A 24,073-nucleotide genomic window follows, 5' to 3' on the forward strand; every position below is an offset into this window, starting at 1 on the left:
AGCACTGGGGAAGAAGCCCAGAAGGTGGCCAACGGAACCTGGATTCACAGTCTTCAAAGTTCCCTTTGAAACATAAGAGAGTGAGGGAGGCGGTCGCACTTTGGGGGTGAGGGAGATTATGTCTGTTGGGGTTTGGCTATGAAACTGAAAAAGCAAAGCATCTATTTGTCTTCAAAACTTATGTTTTAGCAGCACAAAGTTCTCCTTTCAAAGTTCAGACCGTTTTTAAGATGAAGATGGGTGTGTGTTGCGTTGTGTTGTGTTACAGGGATATGGATAGTAACAGAAACACAAGTGCCTGATGCACATGGTTCCTTTTTTGCTCACTGTACACTGCTATCTGTTCTTTGTTGGCTGCACTCCGGATCACTCGCCGCTCAGACTGCCTAATACAAGGACAAAACTTTGAAGTTAAAAAAAAAAAATGTGTCTTTTGGTATCTGGAATTGTCATTAACAGTTGCCTCTCTGCTTGCAGAAGAAGCACACAATGACCTGGGAACTCTTTTGTGTTACTCTTTCTTTTATTACACTAAGTCTTGTTTGTTTAAATCAGAAACAAATTCTCAAGTAACAAGAACCTTTTCCCCCTTTTCTGCATCAGCAGTGAAAGGGTGTGTCTTTGGATTGTTTTTTTTTTTTTTTAAAGCATGAAATTTCTTTTTCTGAGAGAGGAAAGAAAAGACACAAACACAAAAACCAAAACCAAATCTCTAGCCAAAAACCTTAGAAAGAAACGCAAACAGCCTCAACTACAGAAACTGAAACGAATGTTTTAGTTCAAGAAAAGAATATTTGAAGAGTCCACAGATCAAGGAGAGAGAGAGAGAAAGAGGAGGAGGGGCATAAAGAAAAAGCAAAAGAAGGATAAATAAAAAGCTAAACGCTCAGGGCTACCAGACACAGGTAACTAGAATTAACTGCCTTTCCAAAGTCTCAGCTCCCCAGCCAAAAATAATCTGTGAGGACCCTGGTGACCCCTGGAGTCCTCCGAAATGCTTTCTCTAGGTTTATAAAATAATTCTGCAGCCACCCTCCAAGAAACGAAGGCAGCCACTTTAAGAGGGAGATGGGGGGGGGAGGGGAGAAGTGTAGGTGAAGCAACAGATTGCAATCTATCCACTAGGGATGAACAAGACATCAAATGAGGAGCTGTCGCTGGACCACACGAAAGCTAAGCGCACCAAGGGTTTAAGTCTACCATACTGCTTCAGCTCATCTCCAATGCCGCAATCTACTCAACACCAAAAATGCTCATACCTACCATAAATACAGAAAGTCAGTTTTTAAAACTCATCTTTTTTAAGCTACAAGTCCTCAACACTCTGTGTGGGTTTTTTTTTTCTCTGAAGGTGGGAGTGCTTAGCTTTTCCCCTTGAAATTGGCTTCAACAGAAAAGCTATTCTTTAAAATCCCCAGAAAGCTAAAGCAGTTCACATTGTTTTTCTTGAATACTTTCTGCCCATTTTTAAATTAACAAAACAAAACAAAAAAAAAATCTTTTCTGGAACAAAAGAAAAAAAAACATAAAACAATGATTCTGAAAACAACAAAGTGTGAGCGATTGACCTGAGAATAAAAAGACATTACATTTCTTTTTCTTTTTTTTTTTTTTTCTTTTAGCAAGCCATTGGTATCTGAGTGCTAAGCTAGCAAGACATTTAAAACTGTAACAAGGCGGAGTGCTTTCCCATACAGCGCGTGCCGGCCTCCTCTGTGCTATCAAGGTGGGGTAGTTCTCAAAAGGGGCAAATATACAAGGGGTTTAAGCTCCAACGACAATAGGCAGGCCCTGCGGACTTCAGCTTCCCCGACCAATAGTACCTTTAAAAGGACACAATGTAACTGGGGTAGGATTTGTGTTTTCTTTTTTTTAATAGTAAAAGAAAAAAAAAAGACAAGGATGTAAAATCACCGGCATAGATAGGTATATGGGAAAACAACCCACGCTTTTTCTTTTTTTTTCCTTTTTTTTTTTTTTTTTGTTTTTTTGTTTTTTTGGTTAGAAGCTTTGGAATTGCAGTTAGTCTATTTTTGAAATTGGTTTGTTATTAATTTTTTTATTTAAATTCATTTGTAATTGTTCATCTTCAAAGCTTACAATCTGAAGGTGTCCGTTCCTACACTGGTCAGACCACTGTCCTTGGGGCAGCTGGGGTCTTTGGGACCCTCCACCGGGCTCGCCGGTCCGTCGGACTTTTGGCTGAGATCCGTGTCAGACTCCTCCGAATAGTCGTCTGTTGGCATCGAGGGCTGAACCCCTGAGGTGCTGCATGAACTTGAGGTAACCGTTGAAGATGAGGAGAGAGGAGGAAAAGAAGGGGGCTTTGCGGCCGAAGCCCGGGAGCCCACTGGCGGCCAAGACTTCCTGGAGGCGTGGGGGGAAGCGGACAAGGACGGGGCGGCCGACGGGGGAGGGGGGCTGTCGTTTGAGTGAGCGGCAGACTGCGAGGTAGATGCGGTGCTAGGATCGGGGAAGCAGGCAGAGTGAGGTAATAAACTAGGGTGCTCTTTGGCGTTTCTTGCTGCTCTCGTGATTGTTCTGTGTTTGTGCAAGGCCGACTCGAGATGCTGACTCAGCGCTTCCTCCCCGCAGAGCGCGCTCTCGCACGCCAGGCAGTGGTATGAGCCATTGCTGCCACCGCCACCGCCACCTCCACCACTGCCGGTGGGGACATGAAGCACCATCTCTTGCAGGTTCACCACAGACTGGCCGAAGAAGCAGAGGGACTTCAGGTGGCTCCTAGCCGCCTCCTCGTCGCCGAAGCCCGCCTGGCACTTGCGGCAGACCAACTTGTACTGCACCTTTGGAACAATGAAGGGGTCACAGAGGGAGTCCGCACTTTTGCTTTCTGCTTCTGGCTCTTCGGGGGGTTTCGGTAGGAGGGGGGACACCTCATGGGAGACGTTTTTCTGCTCTTCTGGTTTGGGGGATTCTTTGGCAGGGTCTTTGTCTGGGGAAGCAGCCCCCTGGGGGACTGGGGTTTGGCTTGCTTTGGGCTGCTGCTGCTGCTGCTGCACTTTTTGTTGTTGTTGTTGTTGCTGCTGCTGCTGCTGTAGTTGCCGCTGCTGCTGCTGTTGCTGCTGCTGAATTGCCTCCTGCAGACTCTGCTGGTATTGCTGGTACTGCTGCAGTAGTGAGCCTGGAGACAACCCCATCAGGGCCTGCGACAGGGCAGGGCTGTAGGGGAACAGGCCTTCCATGCCATACATAGGTTGCAGGTACCCGCTCTGCAGGGCGCCAGGGATCTGGGGGGCATAATAAGGAGAAAAGCCTGGTACGAAGTAAGGAAGGAACTGGCTCGTGAGCAATGCTGTGGGGTCTGAAGTCAAGGCCGCCTGCAGGGCCTGCAGCTGAGCAGGGTCCACCGCGTACTCCATGGCGGGCAGTGGGGCTGAGATGGTAGCTGTAGCCGCTGTAGGGGCCTCTCCTTTCTCCTTCTTGGGGACAGGTAGGGGTTCCCCCTTCCCTTTGTGTGCCTTTTCCTTCTCCTTTCCTTTCTCACCGTCTTTGTCCTTGCGTTGCTGTTGCAGGGGAAGCTGTGGCGTGGGTATCGGCTGGGCTGCTGGCGGCGGCGGAGGTTGCTGCACCTGTGGCTGCGGCTGCTGGGGTTGTGGGGGTTGCTGAGGGGCCATTGCCATGGTGGCTTGTGCTGGGGTCGGGGAGCTCAGCGAAGCTGAGGACGGTTTATTTGGTAATCCAGATGTGGGGAGGCCAGGGGAAGGAACTGTTGTGCTGGGCAGACCCATCAAGTTCGGTTTAGGAGACGTTAAAGCTAAAAGGAATGGAGACAGAAAAGAAAAGTCACGGATCAGTCACTTTGAGTGGTGAGTCACACATTCAAGGTGCTGGACTTGTGCCTCTGGCACGGTCACCCGTGTTCAAACCTGAAGGGTCCTGTCAAAGCCAGTGCTGTCAACAGGTGGACCCTGCCATGCTCAGGGTTGGGTGACCAAGCATGTTAACCAAGACACAGACCTGGGTCAGCTTCTGGACTTTTCCATGCCTAATATCAACACTTACTAGCTCGCCTCTTCCTTGCCATGTACTTCCAGATACCATTCAATTTGTCCAGGGCGCCTGGAGGCCCCCAAACTAGCTTCTAGCAACTGGGGATTCATGTAAACCAAAAGCCATTACCAAAGTGCCACCGAGAGAAAGCCTAAGCAGGACTCCTAGCAGGGCCCCAAGGCCACAAGAACACGCACCACACTTTCTGCACATGTCCTCATCCTGCACCATGGCAGTTGAGTGGATGCCTTAGGAGGGCAGAGAGAAGAGGATTGAGAAACAACCCGCTCAGGAAAAATCGGTCCAGCGCCTTGGTTCAGTATGTCTGTGCAGCAAGACATACCACGTGCTCTTGCTTCTGTGTCAACAGTACGTAACAGGGCCAGCTGGGTTGAAGACACTCGGAGTGATATTCCCAGTTTCCAAGGGATGCGGGCCCATCCTACCCGGTGCTCAGTTTTTGCTTACTTGTGATCATGAAACTGTAACACTGGGGCCAGCCAAAGTATGGTCCTTTCTATCTTTGGTCTTGCTCAATCCCAAACTATCACTATGTACAGAAATATTACCCACGCCAGGGCCTAAAAGAGCATGTGCCGGAAAGAGGCAGAGTTCACCAGACAATGCATAATGCTGAGAAAAGGCCCAGACAACAGACCTCGGAACACCTCCACATCTACCACAGCTGAAAAACTAGACGGTGTATCACAGAACACATCGCTGTTCCTCAGTATTGGAGCAGAGGCAGAGGTTGCAAAACAACTGTCTTCATGGGGGAAGGGGAGGACTCTGAAGCCCAGACATGGATGAAAACTATGTTCATTCCCAACTTGAACGATACAGTGTATCAAAACCTCCATATTACAGAAGTGAGTAACAAGGTTGCTTCTTGTTGCTAATCACAAGAGAGCCCAAGCTTCCCTCAGTACAACCACTGAGGGCAACTCCGACTTCCGCAATCCGCAATGTACACTATGGAAGGAGGCTGGGTGAGAAGATGCAACTGGCAACTGAGAAAAGTTTGGATGAGCTGGTAGAAATGAGGCAGAGGGGGGGTTATAAGCTCTGAGCTTAGGGCACAGCTTTCTGTGTGCTGGTAGGCAGTGGGGCTTGCTCCAGGTTTGAGGTCTGGGACCAGAGCCAATAGGAATGTCTGTGGATTGGCCCACAGCCATGGCTTCCCGCTTTCAAGAGAAAGAAAGGTTCAGGTCAGAAGGCCTCCGCGCGTTCCACTGATGGACTACCAAGAGCTCCACACTTTAAGGAAGAGCACTCCCTGAAGCCCTGCTGTCTACCCGGCTCCGCACTGGCTGGACTCACACTCTACCGCCGTTAACGCTGGGTTTCTGATCTGTAAGATCAGAACTGGGCCAGGTACTTCATGCCCCTGAAACTCAGTCACTGTGGAGTCGGGCTGACCTTGTGTGGATGGCAGCTGACACACATCAGATGTGTGACCTTTGGTTCCCTAGGAGATTCCTTAGAACCTCGGCCTTCTATAGTACAAGATGGCAGGGGCTGCATGAATGGCCACAAGAAAAGACCTTAGCATCGGGCCTGGCATGTGGTAACTGCTTGGTGAACCCAAGCTCCTTCCCTCCCATGCCAGGTCCAGTGTTTTGTGAGCTGTAGTAGCTGAGGTGCTGATAGCTGGGGGACATCTGGCTGCCCTGAGGAGGACAGCTTTGTTTCTCCAGTTCACTCTGAGTGGTCAGAACCTAGGCAGCACCTACACCTGCTGACTGACTGGCTCGTATTGGGTGCTGTGGAAGAGCACCTAGCCCTGGGAGCCCAGAGGCCTGGGTGGGTGGGTGTTCTGGCTCCCCTTCCCTCCCCACCGCCCCGAGGCTTGCTGAATGGTCTTGACCTCTCTGGGCCTCAGATTTCCCATCTGTAAGACAAGGGCACACATCAGACATTCTAAGACTACCTTAAAACTTTTGTTGTCGGGAGGTGTTCGTGTGTTATGGTGGTTACGTCAAGGCCAAAGGTCATCTATTGGGAATGAGTTCCCACCTTCTACCCTGTCGAGGCAGGGTCTCTCTTATGTCTGCCCAGCTATTTCCAGGTTAGCTAGCCCATATGCTTCTAGGCGAATCTCCTGTTTCTACTTCTCATCTGGACTCTTGGGATTCCAGATGTGTGCCAATGCATCAGACTCTGTGTGTGTGTGTGTGTGCATTCTGATGATCAAAATCATGCCATCAGGTTTACACGGCAAGTGCTTTTACCCAATGAGCCATCTTGCTGGTCCCGATTCTCTTATTTTCACGCCATTATATCATTATATGCTGGGCCTTCCTGCCAGTACCCTAGGCTGCAAAGATCACTCAAATGTCTGACCACTTGCCGCAATTTGCTTCCTGGCTTACGTCTTGCTGGCTTCAACATCAGTCTGCGTGATATATTTATGCAAAAGCCTTTGTCTTAATGCTTTCTTTTCTTGTTCCCTTTGGTAAGAAACAGAGCAGCAATGCAGTAGCTTATACTCTGTTAAGCACCGCCGGCATTATTAAGTTAATTGAACTAGGACTGCTCTAGGGAAGCCAACTGTAGCCCCAAGCTTCGGGAAGACAAGGCGGCCTTGTGGGGGTCTAGTGTGTGGGCTGGTTAGCTTAGACCTTTGTAGAGGGGACTCACTAGCGTGTGTCTAATCCTCGCAGGATGCTGGAGGAGAAGGTCCAGTTTCAGAGGGCTGCAAAGACAGGTGAAGACAGATGAGGAGGAACAAGAAAGGAACGTCTGTCGAAAGAACTGCAAAAGTCCCCATAAGCAGCAAACGTGTGTGCCTCCAGACGAGCCAAGTGTGAGGGAAGGGAGACTGGAGCACACAGTAGTCACCTGTCCCAGAGATTAACGCTATTCTCAACAGAAGAGAACGGATGGAGGAAGCACCCAGCACGAAGAACGGCTTCCTGCTCTCGGAAAGGTGTGTGGGACTACGCGCGTGAGGACAAGGGGTTGATTTCAGGTCTCTCCAGGCAGCTGCTACCGGGGCCAATACAGTCTCAGCTAGGCAATCCCCTGGTCTTCTATTTATAACAATTACCTACGTGGGATCATATGACCGCAAGGTTGGAAATTCCCTGGAAATTAGTATGTCAGATGTTTCTTAGCAACGGGCACCCTGAGTAATGTCAGAGGACATCCTCCCAAAGTGGGCACATTGCAGCATAGGAGAGTCCAAGGAATCCAAGTACCCACTGGCACAGGGGGAGGGGGAGATACATGGCTGGATAGGGAACTGCAATAGGACCTGCCACTGTGTTTCCTTTAGGGGACTAGGGAGGCAAGCCTCCTACTTGACCACCACCCAGAGCATTGGTAGCCTCATAATAAAACTGAGCGTCTGCCTGCCGAACTCTGAAAACAATCACCAGGAGCAGGACCCACCTGTGTTGGATGGAGTAAAGCCCGGCAAAGAGGGGCTGTTGAGGCCAGGGAGCAACACGGGAGGAATGCCCTGGAGCGCTGGATACGTGGTAGGAAGGTTAAGAGCCTGGAGAGGGGCGTTGTCAAACATCCCTTGCTGCTGAGCTGCCAGTCCAAGGACCTCATTAGCCTTTTTAATCCGGTCCAGCTCTTGCTGAGCCATCAACTGGCGCACGGTGGCTGGGTCAAAATATTCTTTCTCCTTGTCCAGCTGGCTTCCGATGGTGTCCTTAACTTTGGAGATATGCTGCTGGGAAAAGATATGGTCGCGTACAGACAGCCTCGCGCTGTACTTGATACCACACAAAGTGCACTCTGTTTTGGGTCCCTCGTAACTCGTTTGGTTGATACCAAAATGCTTGGCCATGCTTAACTTGGACTTCTTCTCTTTTGCCCGGGCGTTTTGGAACCAGACCTGAACAACTCTCTTTGGCAGTCCAATGTCATTGCCCAGGACCTCACATTCCAGCATGGTGGGTGTCCTGTAGTCATTGAAGCACGACTTGAGGACCTTCAGCTGCAGATTGGTCATCTGAGTGCGAAAACGTTTCTGCCCGGGTCGATCCCCGCCGTCACCAGATTTACCTGCAGACCCGCTTGCCCCGGGGCTTGGGGAGCAGGGGTCCGCGAGGCTCGAGGTTTCGCTATAGTCCACGGTACCTTCATTGTCATACTCCTTGCTATAAAAGCTCGGGGCTGGGCTGACCAGACCGGATGACAGTCGGTCTTCGTACTCGGACATTGCCATCATGGCCGCTTTGGTCAAGCCCTCGTTGGGTGCAGAAGATTTGGCTTCGGTCACTATTCCCGACGCGCTGTCGTTATCGGCGTTGCCCTCGTCCCCCGTCGTGGTGTCTGTGATTGCGGTGTTGACAGAGGAGCAGTCGTCGTTGTCCAGCTTTGTCTGGTCGAAGTTCAGATTAACCGAGGCCATGGAGGGGCTTTCAAAGTCTTCGATCCCTTCCACCTTGATGGAGGAGGGACTGAGAAGAGTCCTGGGGGACAGCTCCATGGTTTTGCTCACAGGCGAGAGGGGCACACCCTGACCGTCGCTACTGCTTGGGGGGAGGTGGGAAAAGCTAGTTCCGTCAAAAATATCTCCCTTCATCTGGAGTCCCCCGTCACAGTCTAACAGCATGGCGGACAGGGTCAGGTTGTAGCCAGCTCTCTTGGCTTCGTGCCAGTGCCTGGACCGGATGTGAGCCTCGAGGGCAGTCTTGGCCTTGAAGAGTGCTCTGCAAAACGGGCATCTCCGGTGGGCCTGCGCTGGGCCCACAGCCCGGAACTGACCTTTCCTTTCCCGGGCTCGGGTGTTCTGAAACCACACCTGGACCACACGCTTCTTCAAGCCCACCTCGTGGGCGATGTGATCCAGCATCTTCCGAGTTGGGTTCGAGTCCAGCAGGTACTTCTGGTAGAGAATCTCCAGCTGTTCTGGCGTAATGGTCGTCCTCAGACGCTTGTCTCGCTGAGGCTCTTCTCCGCCCGTCCCGCTGTCGTTCTCGCCTGGGCTCGCGCTGGCCTTCTCCTCCAGCTTCCTCTTGAGAGTGTTCATCGTGGAGGTTGGTGTGGAAGGAGAAGTGGCTGAGCTGGCGGGGATCTGAGGTATGGCCCCCGAGAGCAGCTGGCTGGCCAGGAGGGGGTTACTGGGATCAAACAGCATGAAAGGCATATCCAACGACCTGTCCAGAAACTGCGGGTGGATGAACTGGTTCTGTGCGCTCAGAAAGTGAAGCTGCTGATGCTCCTGCCAGTGCTCGAAGGATGGGAACGCCAGCTTGCACTGGTCACACTGGTAGGGGATGAGCTGAGGAGGTAGGTTTGCCAGCTGCTGAGGAGTTGATGTGTGGAGGGGCTTGAGGGGCAGATGGGAGAGCTGAGAGGGGCTGGGGCTTGACTGGGGGAGGGGGCACTGCGGAGGGGGTGCTTGTGGAGGCGCCTGCGGCAAGGAGGGGGCAGCCAGCTGTGGGAGCTTGGGCTGAGGTGCGTTAGTCTTTTGCTCCGGCTGCTCTTGCTGCTGCACCTCCGGCTTTGGCTGTCCTTGCTTCTCTTGGGTTTGGTTTGGCTGTGCGCTGGGAGGGTCTGCCTGCTTTGGCTTCTCGTCGCTCGCCTCTGCTTTCGAACTGAAGGTGGTCAGTTCCTCCGTCTCCGCGGTGAGCTGCAAGAATGCAGAGGGAGCTGTGCTGGCTGAGGGCGCTGGGGTGCTGTACGCCTGGGAGGGCATAGGGGTGCTGCAAGAGGAGCTGGTGGGGGTGAGCATCTCCATGGCATCCATGGAGTCCTCATTTTGGCTGTCATCCTGCCCTTCTTCATCCTCATCCTTGTAACACAGCTTCTTTTGGTGCTTGATGAGATCGAAGATGCGCTGAAACACGAGGCTACACTTTTTGCACTGGTAATTCAGGTTGCTCGTTCGAATGTATCTGTCGTTGGTAAGCTCGCGCCGCTCTCCATCTTTGCCCTCTCCCTGGTTCTCGTAATTTTTCCTGGCTTTCTGCCGGGCGTTCTGAAACCACACCACTATGACACGGGTGGGGAGGTTCAACAAATTCGAAAGCTGCTCAAACTCATCGTCCTTGGGGTAAGCGTTGGCATCGAAGAAGTCCTGAAGGACTCTGAGCTGGTAGTCGGTAAACCTTGTTCTCGACGACCGCTTGCTTCCCCAGTACTCCTGCTTCTGGGGTTCTGGCGACGGGGGCCGGGAGTCGATCTTGAGCTCCTCCAGACTGGTGATGGGTGGGTTGCTGAAGTTGTACGGGGAGTCCTTGTTGCGCTGCCGCTCCTTAAACAGAGTGTTTCTGAACCAGTGCTTGATCACTTTCTGGGGCAAGCCGGACTTGTCTGCCATCTCTTTTATCTGCTCCTCACTGGGGGAGTTGTTGATATCGAAATACTGCCGCAGCACGCGGAGCTGGTCATCGGTGATCCTGGTGCGTGGCCTTTTGCTCTGTTGCGGGAGCAGGGTCGGATTGAGCTGATGCTGGTACAGCTGGGCCAGATCGGCGGGCAAAGGCTCCACGGGGCCAAGCTGAGGGGGCAGCTGAGCTGGCAGAGTCTGCAGCGGCACCGTCTGCATCATCAGCGGGGAGAAGATGGGCAGCTCCATCGGCATGGAGAGCTGGGTGAGAGGCACGGAGGGCTGGGCCGGGGCGATGGTGGGGGAAGTGATGGGTGGCGCAGATGCCGGGATGGCTGGCGTAGAAGCTGGCTGGGGGGGTGCCACAGGAAGTGGGGGCGGAGGAGGGGGTGGGGGCGGGGGCGGCGGCTCTGGGGTCTGCGGCCTCAGCGGGTACAGTTTATCATAGTGCTCTCGGTATTGCTTGGCAAACCGCTCCAGCTGTTTGAAGGGAAAATAGTTCTGGTGCACATGTTCCTGATGGCTCTTCAGAATCAAGATGTTGGAAAAGAGCTTGCCACACGAGTCACACTCAAGCTTCTCCGGGCTCTCGCCCTGCTCCGTCTTTCCGTTCTTCTTCTGTACCTTCTGCTTGTTCTCATTGTACTGAATGACCAGCTCAAAGCCAAAGTTCTCCAGCAAGGCCTTGGTAGCATTCCCTCTGGCATCCGAAGCGATGCGCGGAGGGAGCATAGACGCCTCAGAACCACCCCCTGGTGCCAACTCTTTCTTCTCTTTGGCCTTCAAGGCATCAGGCAGTGATTCCTTCTGTCCTGTGTTACCCTCTACCCCCTCCGGCCCCTCCCTCTCTCGCTGGCCTTCCTTTTCCTTTTCTTTGCTGGCCAGTTTGGTTTTCTTTTCGGGGTGCTGGCTTGGCTGAAGGAGGGCTGAATGACTCTGCGAAAGAGAGACTTGATTCTGCTGTTGTTGCTGCTGCTGCTGCTGCTGCAGAATCTGTTGGTGGCTCTGCTGTGGGATCTGGACCTGAGCCTTCAGATCTTCCAACAGGCCTGGGCCTGACCCCGTCAGTGTCAGAGCCCCGCTGGTCACAGGCAGGCTCACGTCCGGATTGAGCTGGAACTCTGCGCTGGGGATATAGAAAGGGAAGAGCAGATGCTGCTGCTGCTGCAGCTGGAGCAGCGTCTCTGTGGTCATGGGAAAGTGAGGAAGCAGAGTGGGGTTAAAAAGCTGAGACTGAATCAGGGCAGCCTGCTGCTGCAACTCCTGCTGCAAGTGCGCCTGCACTTGAGCCTGGGCCTGGGCCAGTGTCTGTGCTTGCTGCTGTTGCTGCTGCTGCTGCTGCTGTTGCTGCTGCTGCCGAGAAGCAATCATATCCGCTAACTTCTTCCGGTTGGCCTCCTTGGGCTCTGGAGAGGAAGTGATGTTGGCACTGATGGGATTCCCCAGAGGCGGCAGCCCCACACTCTCAGTGGGCACCTGGCTCAGCAGGTTGGAGCCTGGAGTCATGCCAGCACTGCTTGGGTTGGCGGTGGTAAAGGTGTTAGCACCGCTGGTGCTCACAGGACTTGGCGTGGAGGAGCTAAGGGACACGCCGCCACTGTTCCCAGTCCCGTTGCTGCTGCTGCTGCTGCTGCCACTTGCTGCTTCCAGCTTGGCTGCTCGGGCCTTGGTTTGGTGCAGCACAGACCTCATGTGGATCTCCAGCGTGGAACTCTGGCTGTACGCCACATTGCAAGTGTTACACTTAAATGGTTTGTTGTCCGGGCTGCTGGTGGGCTCCGGCTGGCCAGTTGCCGATTCTTGAAGGGCCCTCTTTAACTTATGCAGGTGGGAGACGGAATTGTAGTGCACTAGCAGGATATTCTTCTGAGTGAAAGACTCCTTACAGACAGTACACTTGTAAGGGCGGGAAGGGTCTAGGAACTTCTCCATGGTAAAGTTGGGGCCTTTTCGGAAAGGCAAAGCTCTCTTTGGCTCTGAACCTGAGTCTTCCTGTACTGACCCGGAATCGCTGCCTGTTGGACTCTGCTTATCCTCCAGGTCACTCTCTTCCTCCTTGTCTTCTTCAACAATAATGGTGTGGTCTTCGGCCAGGGTGGGGTCTCCCATCGCCAAGAGGTCCCCGTTGGCTAGAAGTCCGCCATACAGCTGCTGGATGTCAGCCTCACTCAGCTCCAGGTGACTTGTCTCGAGGTGTTTCTTCAGGGCCTGGAAAGTCCGGAAACTGCGCTGGCAAAGGCAGCACATGGTGGCAGCCCTGATCACGTGGTACTGAGAGTGGAGCTGCAGCTTCTCGATGGTCTTGAAAGCCAGGCTGCACTGGTTGCAGCGGTACTTGTACACGTGGCGATCCGACACAGGCAGCTGCGGCCTCTTGGCATGCACCTCGTTGAAGTGGGTCTGGAGGGCAGCAGAGGTCTTGAAGACCTGGTTGCACCCCTTCTTCCAGCAGAGGAAGCCCGTGTCTTCTCTCGCACCACCGGGGTCGGCGGAGGGGGGTTTCAGATCTCCACTGTGCTCTGTGCTTGCAGACGGCAAGATGTTCTTTCCCAGATCCTCTGAGGTTTCTGTTTAAAAAAAAAAAAAAAAGAAGAAGAAGAAGACATGTCAAGCCCCAAAGAGAAAGAAGGCTTTGTTCTCAGGGTGGCGCTCAGGGCCGTTCATCTAGCCAGGCTTTATGAATACAGGAAACACCTGACCGGGTGCCAGCATCTCTCCACAGGGCCAGATTCTAGAATGCACACATAAACAAGGTGCGCGCGAACAGAGGTGACTAGGAGGATATAAATAGGTTCAGTTCATACCATGTCTGAGTCATGCCACGGACCTTCTAAATAGTATTTAGTTGACTCAGAAGCCTCAGTTTCCCAAAAGGCAGTTAGAAGGTTACTGTGATCTAAACGGCACCCTTTATGGTCACTGTTTTTTGTCATAAAAATTGAGCACATTAGATCTGCTGTCACCTACACTAGTGCTGTCCCGAGTTGTGAGGAAGCTAACACATTTTGGGGTCTCTTAAGGGCATTTAGTTTCATGTTTAACGTGACTCTTTTTTTTTTTTTTTTTTTTTTTGTAGCATCGCTGTTTCCTGAACCCAGGTCCTTGCCCTTGCTAATGCTAACAGGTAAGTATTAGTGTGGCTTTAGAATGTCAGCTCTATTCGGTAAGCAGTAAGGATTCCCAAAAATGCATTACATTCTCCCCCCCCCCCCCTTAAGCAACGAGATCATCATATCTGTAAGTGCCCTGGCTCTTCCCAGGTCACCTGGACACATCACAAGGACGAAGGCCAGGCATCTGCAGTGTCGGCCTTAGATGTCCTTGAGAGTGTGTTCAAGACTGAGGAGAGCTTCCCGGAGACCTCAGAACCACTCTGTGGCCATGACAACTGCAGGAGACACGTCCGTGGCCACGGTCCTTCCAAATGCTACGTTTACCAAAAGGCAGTTCCAGAAGACTCCAAGAATGCTATGCAAAAAGGCATCAAGAAAGACAGCAAAGGAACCTTAGGATCTTTGAACGGCAGGTCTCTAGAGACTAGGGCCTTAACTGAGCACTCTGTGGGGACCTACGTCCCATATCAGTATCCCACGAGATCTCAGGCAGTCCTTTATGGTTAAACCAAGTGAACAAACTGTCTACAGGACACATGCTAAGACCTCAAGTGTACAGGTTTTGGTGATGGAGCCCCTCAGCCCCGCTCATCCAGAATCTATTCTAAAGAATCCCTAGTCCCTTGCCCCATAAAAATTTTGGCCCAAGAATTCATTTTGCTTCAGTCTGCAGGAATAAAGATGAATGTTGCTAACCAGGTGGCTTTCCCGCCTCTTCCAAACTGGAATTCCCGTCGCGGTCTGGAACAGCTGCAGGGAGGAACATGCTGCTGGGCATCACCATCTCAGGAGTGGTCACCTGAGGAGGGAGAAGCAGAGAAACAAGAGGAGTCAGATCGCGGAGGGAACGGACACAAAATACGAAAGGTTTAAAAATTATTTAATAAGCAAAATTAGCCTTCACCAGTGTTAAGCTGCCGGTGTCACTTTTCATAGCTCAGTGAAGACTCATGTTTATTAGACAGAGCTCCCATCAGTCAAAAGTGTTTCTACGGTTACATTCTGGACATAATTAGCAGTGCACACTTGAAGAATAATCTTATTATTAATATTTTTCTTTTATGCAGAATTTTGACTTTGATCACTGACAATGTTTTGTCATGGGCTGTGAAACTTCTTGTGCAACCAATTAGGTAGATAAGTTGAAAGGCCCACCTTAAGCTGCTGAAAACATAATAAGGGCCCTAATTAAATCATACCTAGTAAAGTACATGGTAATCTTGAAGCAGGGAGCATTGTAGCACTGTTTTCAAATGTATTCAGGCAAGGAGAGGAGGGGAGGCAGAGTGAAGGAAAGGGTAAGGAGAGAGGAGAACAAAGGCAGGAAGCCAGGACAAGCAGACACGCTGGCAGGTCTTCTAGGAAACACCAGAACTCTTTACAAGCCAAGAGCACGCACAAACAAGCATTCTCTGTAACTCACTGAAGTCAGAATTTCATCCAGAGCCTTTGTGCCTAAGGTCCACAGCATCAGAGGGAACCTGTACCCAGGATCCCAGCCACCCAGCTAATTCTGCACAGCGCTCTACAACAGGGCACCCTCCCCGACCTTGAGACTGGGCTGTTAGCCCCTAATGGAGCATTTCCATAATTAGCCCTGATCTAAGTAGCTACATTTTAGGTCAGATCCTCAGACTTTTTTCTCTGCCTCCCTGCTGTGTGGCCAGAAGCCAGTCCCAACAACTTATCACAGGCCTTCAGTACCCAGGGAAAGGACTAAGGGCTCTCCATCTAAAAAGCAACAATCTCGCTAAGTTGCATGCGCAACCCACCAGAGGCCACGTCCTCAAAAAAAAAAAAAAAAAAAAAATCAAATGATTCTCCCTTTCCCAGTAACGACCCATGCCCGGAGCTAAGTCTGAGGTGGGTCCTGTAGATCACCTACCTCATCGGGGAGGGGGCATGCTAAGTGAGGACATGGATGGTGTGTTGGAGGACCAAAAGGGGGAGTAGATACGATCATATCTCATCGTATACACGTGTGACATTCTCGAGATTAAAAGGGGGGAAAATAAGAGTATTCTTTCTTTGACTGCCACGAGGCAGGAAAATCCAGCAGCAATGACAATTCCAAATGAATTAGAAACGGTCTTTAACTTGACAACTGGGGGAGAAGTAACATGGTAACAGGCCCCACCTGGAGGCCCTGCTGTACCAATCAGACAAAGCTTTGCTGCAAGAATAATTTCACTTAGAGTTTTGATTAAAATTAATATTTAAAAGATATTTTAATGACTGTAAGATTCCAGCCTTTCTCAGAGAGCGGCTGGCGTGTTCTCTAGTGTCAGCAAGGCTCTAACAAAGTAGAGGAGACCCAAACAACTGTGACCACTAACCAAAGAGAGGTCACATTTAGGTGTGTGACAGTTTTCTTCGGCCCCTTAAGCAACAGGTGAACCAGAGAAGGAAGGGTCCCGAGAAGCCCGGTGCTAAGAAGAGCAGGTGTATGGCAGGTGAATGGGAGGGGCACGGGCCCAACCCCCAGACAGCTGCGCTGCACACACGCCTGCGGCACCTGCTTAGAGCGAGCTGCTGCTGCGTGGTCCAGGGTGGAGTGGAGACTGCCAAACTCGTTCCATCTATTTTCTTTTTAATAGAAAGCATTTCTGACCAGTGTGGTCGGGGAGTCCAGCGGGAATCCAAGGAGTGAAAGGTCACCGATTAATTTATCGTCTTCAGCCAAGGGAGAGCACAAGGTTGGGGGTAAGAGGGGGAGAAAGGGAGGGGGGGAAAAGAGCCCCCACCACCACCTTTTTTCTCAGTTGTAGCTGCAGGATCAGTCCTTTTTGGGGATCTTTAGGAATTATGAAAAATGAATCATGAGAAATAAAAAAAAGCCCTACAGAGTAAAAAAGAATAAAATTATCTAACACCTCAGCTGCACATCATTATAGAAAACCGTGGGCTTTTTATAGGCATTACAGTAAGGCAGACAACCCCTCTCGCAGACTCAGTACGACGGATCAGTAATTGTTTTCATACACTTTAATTAGAAAAACTCAGATGGCTATGAATAATAATGGAAAAGAGAGACTTTTGCACTTGAAAGGTTGAAGTCAATCAAGTGTGAATGACGGCAAAAAAAAAAAGGGGAAAAAAAAGACACCAATTCATCAGCCCTCTGTTGTCTCGCTGCGACTTTAATCATAATTCCTGATTGGGATTCAAGAAGGCAGTAAGCAGCGGTTCTTTGTCTGTCTTCACCTTCCATCAATTAACTCTCCCCGAAATATAATCATCAACCTCACGTGCTCCTCCGCATCTTAATCTGGCCTCCAAACCTGGAACTCCTGCCCCATGTGTGTTTTAAGGAGTGACTTATCTACACGCCTTGTCTCGTCTGCACTATGCCTAACCTGTCCTGGGGAGGCGGCATATAAAATTTAATAGGCAAGGAATCCCCAGGAGGCAAAGAGGAAGATCCCTGAAGGGAACTAAGGGTCTGAGTGTGTGCGTCTGAACCAGGGTTGATGAGGAAGCTGCCTCACTGTGTAGATCACCCGTGGGCCCCCATCAGTTCCCAAATGTTAGTATTTCCAGGCCTGTGTCTCTTCCTCCTCCTCTCAGTTTCCAGAGCTTTGCATCCCTCAGTGGTCACCTTGGCCGCCAATATTTTCCAATCCTATTTGGCTCCTGGACTGCACAGAAGGTTCAGAAGGTCACAGCCACAGTCTCTGTGGGCCTAGTACCTCAGTCCCTCAACTATGCAGAGTGAAGATCTGGGAGGGCTTTCTCTCCCAGCGGGTGCATCAAAGCATTGGGGGTACAGCTATGGCCCAAGCGCAGCCATTCTACACATGGCCAGACCTCTGAGACCCTCCAATAACTGGACCCCACCACCGACTTTTCTGCAGGCCACACGTAAATACATGTCTTCTTGCTCTCTGCCACCCTATCTCAAGTGCCTGCCCTCCAGACCCATCCACACCTCCAAATATAGCTAGTACAACAATCAGCTCCGACACCTAGGCACATAGGACTGATTTTTTTTTTTTTTCTGATGACCATTTTGCGGTGGTTTGAATGAGAAAAGTCTCCTGCAGGCAGACATTATCTGAACACTCAGTCTCTAGTTACTAGCGCTGTTTGGAGGCTGAGAAGGTACAGCCTTGCTGGGAGAAGTGCATCACTAGGGGTGGGCTTAGAGGATTTATTGCTTTACCCCATTTCTGTTCTCTCTCCCTATTCCCTCCCCCACTCATGCTTGTGGTTGAGATGTGACCCCTCAGTTTCCCGAGCCTGCTGTCATGATGGCGTCATAGTCGGAATAAAGTCTCCCTCCCATGAGCTGCTCTTGGTCGTAGTATTGTAGCACAGCACCAGAAACTATGATACCTGCCTATGTAGAAATACCAAACATATTAAGTCACATCTATTGGCCAGGAATATTTAAATAGACTCAACATTGATAGAGTTCTTCTGGTTAGGGAAAAAAAAAATCAGTTGAGCCACTCCCCAAAGACTGGCTTGGGCCATGACCCTCTGCTTTCTTCCCATCTTTTCTGGGCCAAATTAAGTATATTCCAGAATATGCTGAGGTGAAGGGAATGCTGGGAGAAACCATTGGCTGAGAAGTAGGTACTGAAAATCTGGAAGCAGAGGCTTTAAAATCTTCCTAACAAGTGAACAGGCATGATTGGAAAGAGAAATGGGGCGTCTAACTCCAAGGCTAAAGTTCAATCTTCCCTCTCATGTAACAGCAGAACCCAAAGGGTGTCACATCAACCCAAGAAGCAATTCCAAGGCAGTCTCTAGCCTTGGCTGACTCTGGTTGTTCATTTGTCTTCCACTCACCAGCCACCGGGCAGAATCTCTGTTTCTGCCAGTGAGATGCAGTGGCAAGACAGGTTCCTGCTCCCAAGGAACGCACCACCCAGAGTCGCCTGGGAGACCTCAATCTCTCAGGATGTCCAGTGAAAATTGCAGCCTCCAAGAAAAACATTTGTGAACACAGAATACCTCACACAATGTCAAGGAACCCAAGGTTCCCTAATGGGAAAATCTACAGACTCAGGTAAACCTCCCTCGGCCAACTAGACTAGGTATAGTTCATGACTATACCTACGCCTAACCTCTTCCTAGTTCAGTATTTTGGATTGTAAATAAATCCCTTTCAAGATTCTGTGTGGTGAGTAGACCCCAAAGAACCAAGGATGCATCCTGTATACCCAGGGTCTTAGGAGTTCTGGTCCCCACCACGGTTTGAGGACAAAAATGCTGTTTGTCATTTCTTTGGGAAAACTGCAGTCAGACAGATTCACCAGCCGGCAGGTCATGGGTGTTGAAGGTCTACATAGTAAGAAACCCATCACTCTGTTAAGGCTTGACGTGAGATTCCCCTCAGTATGTTGTGAATACCACTGGTTAGTAAAGAAACTGTCTTGGCCCTTCACAGAGCAGAATAGAGATAAGTGGGGAAAACTAAACTGAATGCTGGGAGAAAGGAGGCGGAGTCAGAGAGAAGCCATGTAGCTCCACCAGAGACAGATACTCGAACTTTACATGGTCAGCCACAGCCTCGTGGTGATACACAGATTAATAGAAATGGGTTAAATTAATAAGTAAGAGCTAGCCAATAAGAAGCTAGAGCTAACAGGCCAAGCAGTGTTTTAAATAATACAGTTTCTGTGTGATTATTTTGGGTCTGAGCTGCCTGGCAGCCGGGAAACAAACAAGTGGCCTCTTTACAACAAAGACTACCTCAAGAAAAGGCAACCTAGGTTAGATCAATATAATCAACACCTTCCATACGCTGAACATAGAGCTATCGTCTCAGAAACCCTGAGGAACCTGGCGTCAGTCTTCACAGAGAGAGCATCCTCTGAAAGGCTAGCTGCCCAGGTGACAGGGAGATTTGCCAAGACCTAGATTTCCAGGGAAGTCTCAAAGCCATCACTCTTCAGCGGAAACCAACATGACAGAGGGCAGAGGACCGGAAGCCTTAGGACAGATCTCCTGAAGCTTGGACTGAGTTGCCCTCTTTGTCCTGGTCAATGAAGTACAGGCTCTGTCTCAACTAGGCATGAGCTTAAAACTTCACTGCTTTCGGCACCGGACTCCAGTTAGCACTGGATAAAGTTGCCGCCTGGTGAGAGGAGGCGGGTACCGGCTCTCTTCTGTCCTGTGTAGACCCCACCCTGCCTACCAGACATTTGCAGTCAGCAACCCTGGGCCCCACTCACAGCAGAGCCTGAGAGCGCCCCCTTCCTTACTTCCTTCTCACTGAGGTGAGACACGGCAGCACAGTCTCTACGGGACCTTGTCTCTGTCTATGGGTCGTCTTAAAAATAATATTAATAGCATACTTTTAACTTTTATTGTTTTAAGATACAGAATGCCATACGTAGTTCAAGGCAAGCCTCCAGCTCATCATCCTCCTGCCTGAGTGCCGGCATGGAAATGATGTGTACCACCTGGCCTGCTTTCAAAACAGTTTGACACATACAACTGTACAGATGTATGGGGCGCAACATGACGTTTCAAAACACATATATACTCTGTACTGATCAAATGAGGGTCTTGGCATATTCATCTCCTCAAATATTTATCACTTCTTCAGGAAGCATTGAAAGGCTTCTATTTGAAATATCTACTGCTTTGGACAGCCGCTGGCCTACTGTGCCAGAGGACACTGGGCCGCACTCTTCTGCCCACCTGTACCTCTGAATTCACTGGCCAGCCCCGCCACCTCCTCCCCACTTGTTTCCCTTCCAAAATGGCTCCTACATGGCTGTTTATATAGTTATTTATAATGCCTAAGACCTACACACACACACACCCCAACAAAACTGTAGGCTACACTAACATTTATGCAGATCAGAATAAAAACATAGACCAGAACCTGAGTTTAAAAACTGAGAATGAGAAAGACTGCTAAGACTGGCGGGGGGGGGGGGGGGGGCGGACAAGAAACACAAACAGTTATACACGTGCATACGTGTACACACAGACGAGAGAGCTGGGGAAGAAAGAATTGGAGAGCATAGCTTCATTAGACCCTGAGAGGCAGGCAGTGGCAATATACCAAGGTCACTTCTAATTTAGACCATCTAATTGGCAAACAGGCTCCAAATGGCTATCATCTCACAGGGCTTGGAATTAATGAAGCCCGATTATTTTCATTACCTTCCTCTGAGACTGAGACAGTGAAAGAGCCGATGCGCTGGTGGGTGTGAGAGCCCCGGGGCCAGGGGGAGCAGAAGAGCCCCCTTGTGGGGGAGGGGGGAGCCTGCCCCTGAGATCCCCACATGCATGGCGTGGAGAGAGTCAGAGATGCTGTTTAAAGATCACAGGAGACAAAACTATTGTCCCCGGAAGAGAGGCTGAGAGAAAACCCCAGGCGAGGCAGGGCCAGAAACACAGGAGGGACATCTGGGCGTGTATAAAACGCGGAATAATGGTGGACCAGGAAAGAGGAGGAAGAGGGAGGGCGACAGGAAAAGGTGTTCCTGGCTCAGCCTCACTGCAGCTGTGAGGTCCCATTTTGTTAAGTGATTAAGGAACAAAGAAAATGTCCCCATATGAATGATCTAGAATCCCAGGGCTATGTCCTGTCACTTAGAAGACACTGGTCAATTAGAATGATTTAAGAGTATTGAAATGCCTGGTGGGTGGTCTTTCCCATTCTTATTTAGGACCAAGAAACACGTGTCCCTGGGTGTTCATCCTCCTCCACCCCCCAAAGAAGGAAAATAGAGGGACAGGGTAGAAGTCCCATGGTTTCCCTCAATCTGAAGCCTCGGCGGGTCTGGGAATAAGACCTGGTTTCTTGAAATCAACACGGGGGTGGGGGTTGCCCAGCCAAATGCAGAGAGGGGCCCTTGTCTCATCGCCCTGCAGCTGGAGAGATTCCCCTCCTCTCCTCAGTAAAAAGATCCTCTTTGGGCTGTGGCCACCAGGCCACGCAGAAGTGAGGGGCTGTGGGTGCGGCTTCCACAGTGGAGGGCCGGGGCTGCAAACCTTGCCAGCGGAGAGCATTTTCCAAGCCCCCTCCATCAGTAAAAAGAAGGGGACCCATGGAAGACATAGATATGAGATGCAGAGCATAAGCAAGCAGCTGTTGCCATAGCAACAGACATATTAGACACTGCAGGTTCCTGAAAGCTGTCTGATAAGGTATTATTAAATGAAGCCTCCTCAAAACACTCTCCACTTACAACGGAACGGAAAGACACTGCACACAAAGTCACCTACTTCCATTTATCAGGGCAGAATTTACTCTCAGATGGACTGAAACCCAATACAAGCTACTTCCTGGGACTGAATAAAAATTCTTCAGAACGCCTAGCTTCAGATACCCTGGTTGTGTCCTACATCCACCGGGAGATGGTGAATCTATCTGGGAGCCTTTGCCAGCGGTTCCTATTCTGCAGCCAAAGCTGCCTGCCTGAGCTGCTCTGCTCACTGCCGTTTGCCCTGCCGTCCAGGATCCGGAAGACACGACACAACTTTCCTCCTCTTGGAGGCTGAGTGAGCAGACACGCTGGCTACCCCTTCATGGGGAGACCCAGGAGGCTGACTTGGTGAAGAGACACCCTCATCACACCGCTTTCTGAGTGCCTGCTCCACTTGGCTACGCACAAACAGATAAACTGTCAGGAAGCCTAACCAGTACTTTCCCAGGGCCAATTTTCTAATAAAATTACTGTAAAATACCCTTCAGGGGCAGGATTTCCAGCCACAGGTTCATTAGCATCACTTAGTTGAGGAACGACGGCAAATTCTGTTCTAACACCAAACTTTTCACAAGAACAGCTCTGGCACCGGGCCAAGACTAGGAGCCTGGTCATGAACGAGGATTCTGGGTTCGCCCTAGAGATTGGCTGCAGACCCCCTCAGTACTGGTGGTTCATCTGCTCGGGATGGAGGAGTAAACACATCACTTGTGAAACCATCCTCACGGTCGGTTCTTCCGGTCCCTGGGACAGCCGCGACACGACTCCAGCTTCCCAGGCAGACAGAGGCACATTAAAGCACCCCCACACCGTGCTTTGAAGTGGAGGGAGGCACTTAGACACTCGCATCTCTCATGCATCCTACGACTTTCAACTTCCCTTCACAATCTATTACCCACCGATACCAGCAAACTCATTTCCTGGAACCAGCATGTTTCCCATAATTTGCACACTTCTCAGAAACGTCTAGAAAACATCTCTATTGTCTTTGGAAAAACGAGGCACGTGGGGTTTCTATGCAAAGTATAGGGTTTGAGGCAGTGGTTTCTCCTACACAATCTCACCAACGGGGGTTCGAGAACAAGCCAGGCAGCTACTTCACCCAGGGTATCGTGTGTTCCCTGACAATGTCATGCATGCTTTTGCATCTGCTCACTGCAATCAGGAGGGCCCCTAACAGGGCTTACTGAGTTTTAGTGTGCACAGAGCAGGCTGGGGTGGCTGTGGGCTTGTTTTCATTGCTCTTTAAAAGGCTGAAAATCACTTCTCAACAGAGTGCTATTTAGTGGGTAACGTCTAGAACTACCTGAGAGATTGGGACCCAAGCGAGACCGCAGTAATAACTGCCCTTGAAGATTCCACTGGCAAAGATTCATAGCGATCATGAAAATTACCACTTAAAATTTGCCTTTCTGGTTCTGTTAATGAAACAGGACCACCTAAGCTGGCTGGTGGTGGCGCACACCTTTAATTCCAGCACTCCAGAGGCAGAGGATCTTTGTGAGCTCAAGGCCAGCCTGGTCTACAAAGTGAGTTCTAGAACACTCAGGTCTACACAGAGAAACCCTGCCTTGAAACACCAAAATAAATAAATAAAACACAAACATGAACAACACTGGGTATCTGGAATACAACTTACATAGTAGAGGGAGGAAAAACTCTATTTTACCATCTAATGTATACGAGGCATGGAGATTACTTCAGGTCCACGGTTGCTATACTAGATTCATATTAAACAACAAAAACAACCGTCCAAGTAGAAGAAAAATGTAGCTAAGTAAAGAGAATGTTATTTCCCATGCCTCTTCTTGTTCCTTCAGTTTCCAGGGTTCTAGGCATGCAGAAAGTGAGATGAGGCCTGGGAAAAACCCTTCTTATTTCCACAGCTGGTGGGAATTGCCTGGGAAACCTGCCATGCAGAAACCCTCACCTACCCAGGAGGAAGACCCAATCCACTTACAGAGAATCTTTCCCTGGGATTTGCCAGCCTATCTGAAAATGCCCATGGAAAATAAATTCACTCTTGAAAGCTCAGCCTATGCTACTTCAGAGTTTTCCATTGGCTGTTTCCCGTTCTCTTGGTATGTCAATCATCACGACTAAACATCCTTACACAACACGACTCATTAATTTTACATAACCAAATGGAATTGGAGATGCCCTCAAAGTGATGGGCCTGCAACCTGCCCGTTCAACACGGGACTCAGAACGGACTACGTCTCTGGGAATTTCCACATGAACCATCAATTGTGTCGGCTTGTTCTCCCACTGCTGGACCAATGCTCCTTTAGAGGTGGGGATAAGCTCTGCTGTTTCTCCCACAGTGACCAGAAAGGACTTTCCTAGCTGTCCTAGCATAGCCGAAAGTATGACATTGCTACCAGGTACAGTGTTTTGAAGTTTTCACACTATGGTCAGTACTGATCTTTCGGCCATGTCCATGAGGGCCATTAAGAGTTAGCCTTTCAATGCATGCGGGCACAACA

The 24,073-nt window shown here is 50.3% G+C and overlaps 1 protein-coding gene across 4 annotated transcripts in view; it reads right to left on the minus strand.

Annotated features, from left to right (window-relative positions):
• Positions 1-604: 604 nt before the first annotated feature.
• The window catches only part of Zfhx3 (zinc finger homeobox 3), a 241,178-nt gene continuing 217,709 nt past the window's right edge, over positions 605-24,073 (minus strand). For all 4 annotated transcript variants that reach the window (XM_050143759.1, XM_050143762.1, XM_050143758.1 and 1 more), the window contains 3 exons: positions 14,110-14,212; positions 7,405-12,867; positions 605-3,775 (listed from right to left, as the gene is read on the minus strand). In XM_050143759.1, coding sequence (XP_049999716.1) covers positions 2,097-3,775; positions 7,405-12,867; positions 14,110-14,212 — 7,245 coding nt within the window. In that variant the 3' untranslated portion in view covers positions 605-2,096. The remainder of the gene's footprint in view (positions 3,776-7,404; positions 12,868-14,109; positions 14,213-24,073) is intronic.

The sequence above is a fragment of the Alexandromys fortis genome, unplaced genomic scaffold (assembly GCF_014885135.2).
Source record: "Alexandromys fortis isolate MF-2015 unplaced genomic scaffold, M_Fortis_MF-2015_v1.1 scaffold_1, whole genome shotgun sequence".
NCBI lineage: Eukaryota > Metazoa > Chordata > Mammalia > Rodentia > Cricetidae > Alexandromys > Alexandromys fortis.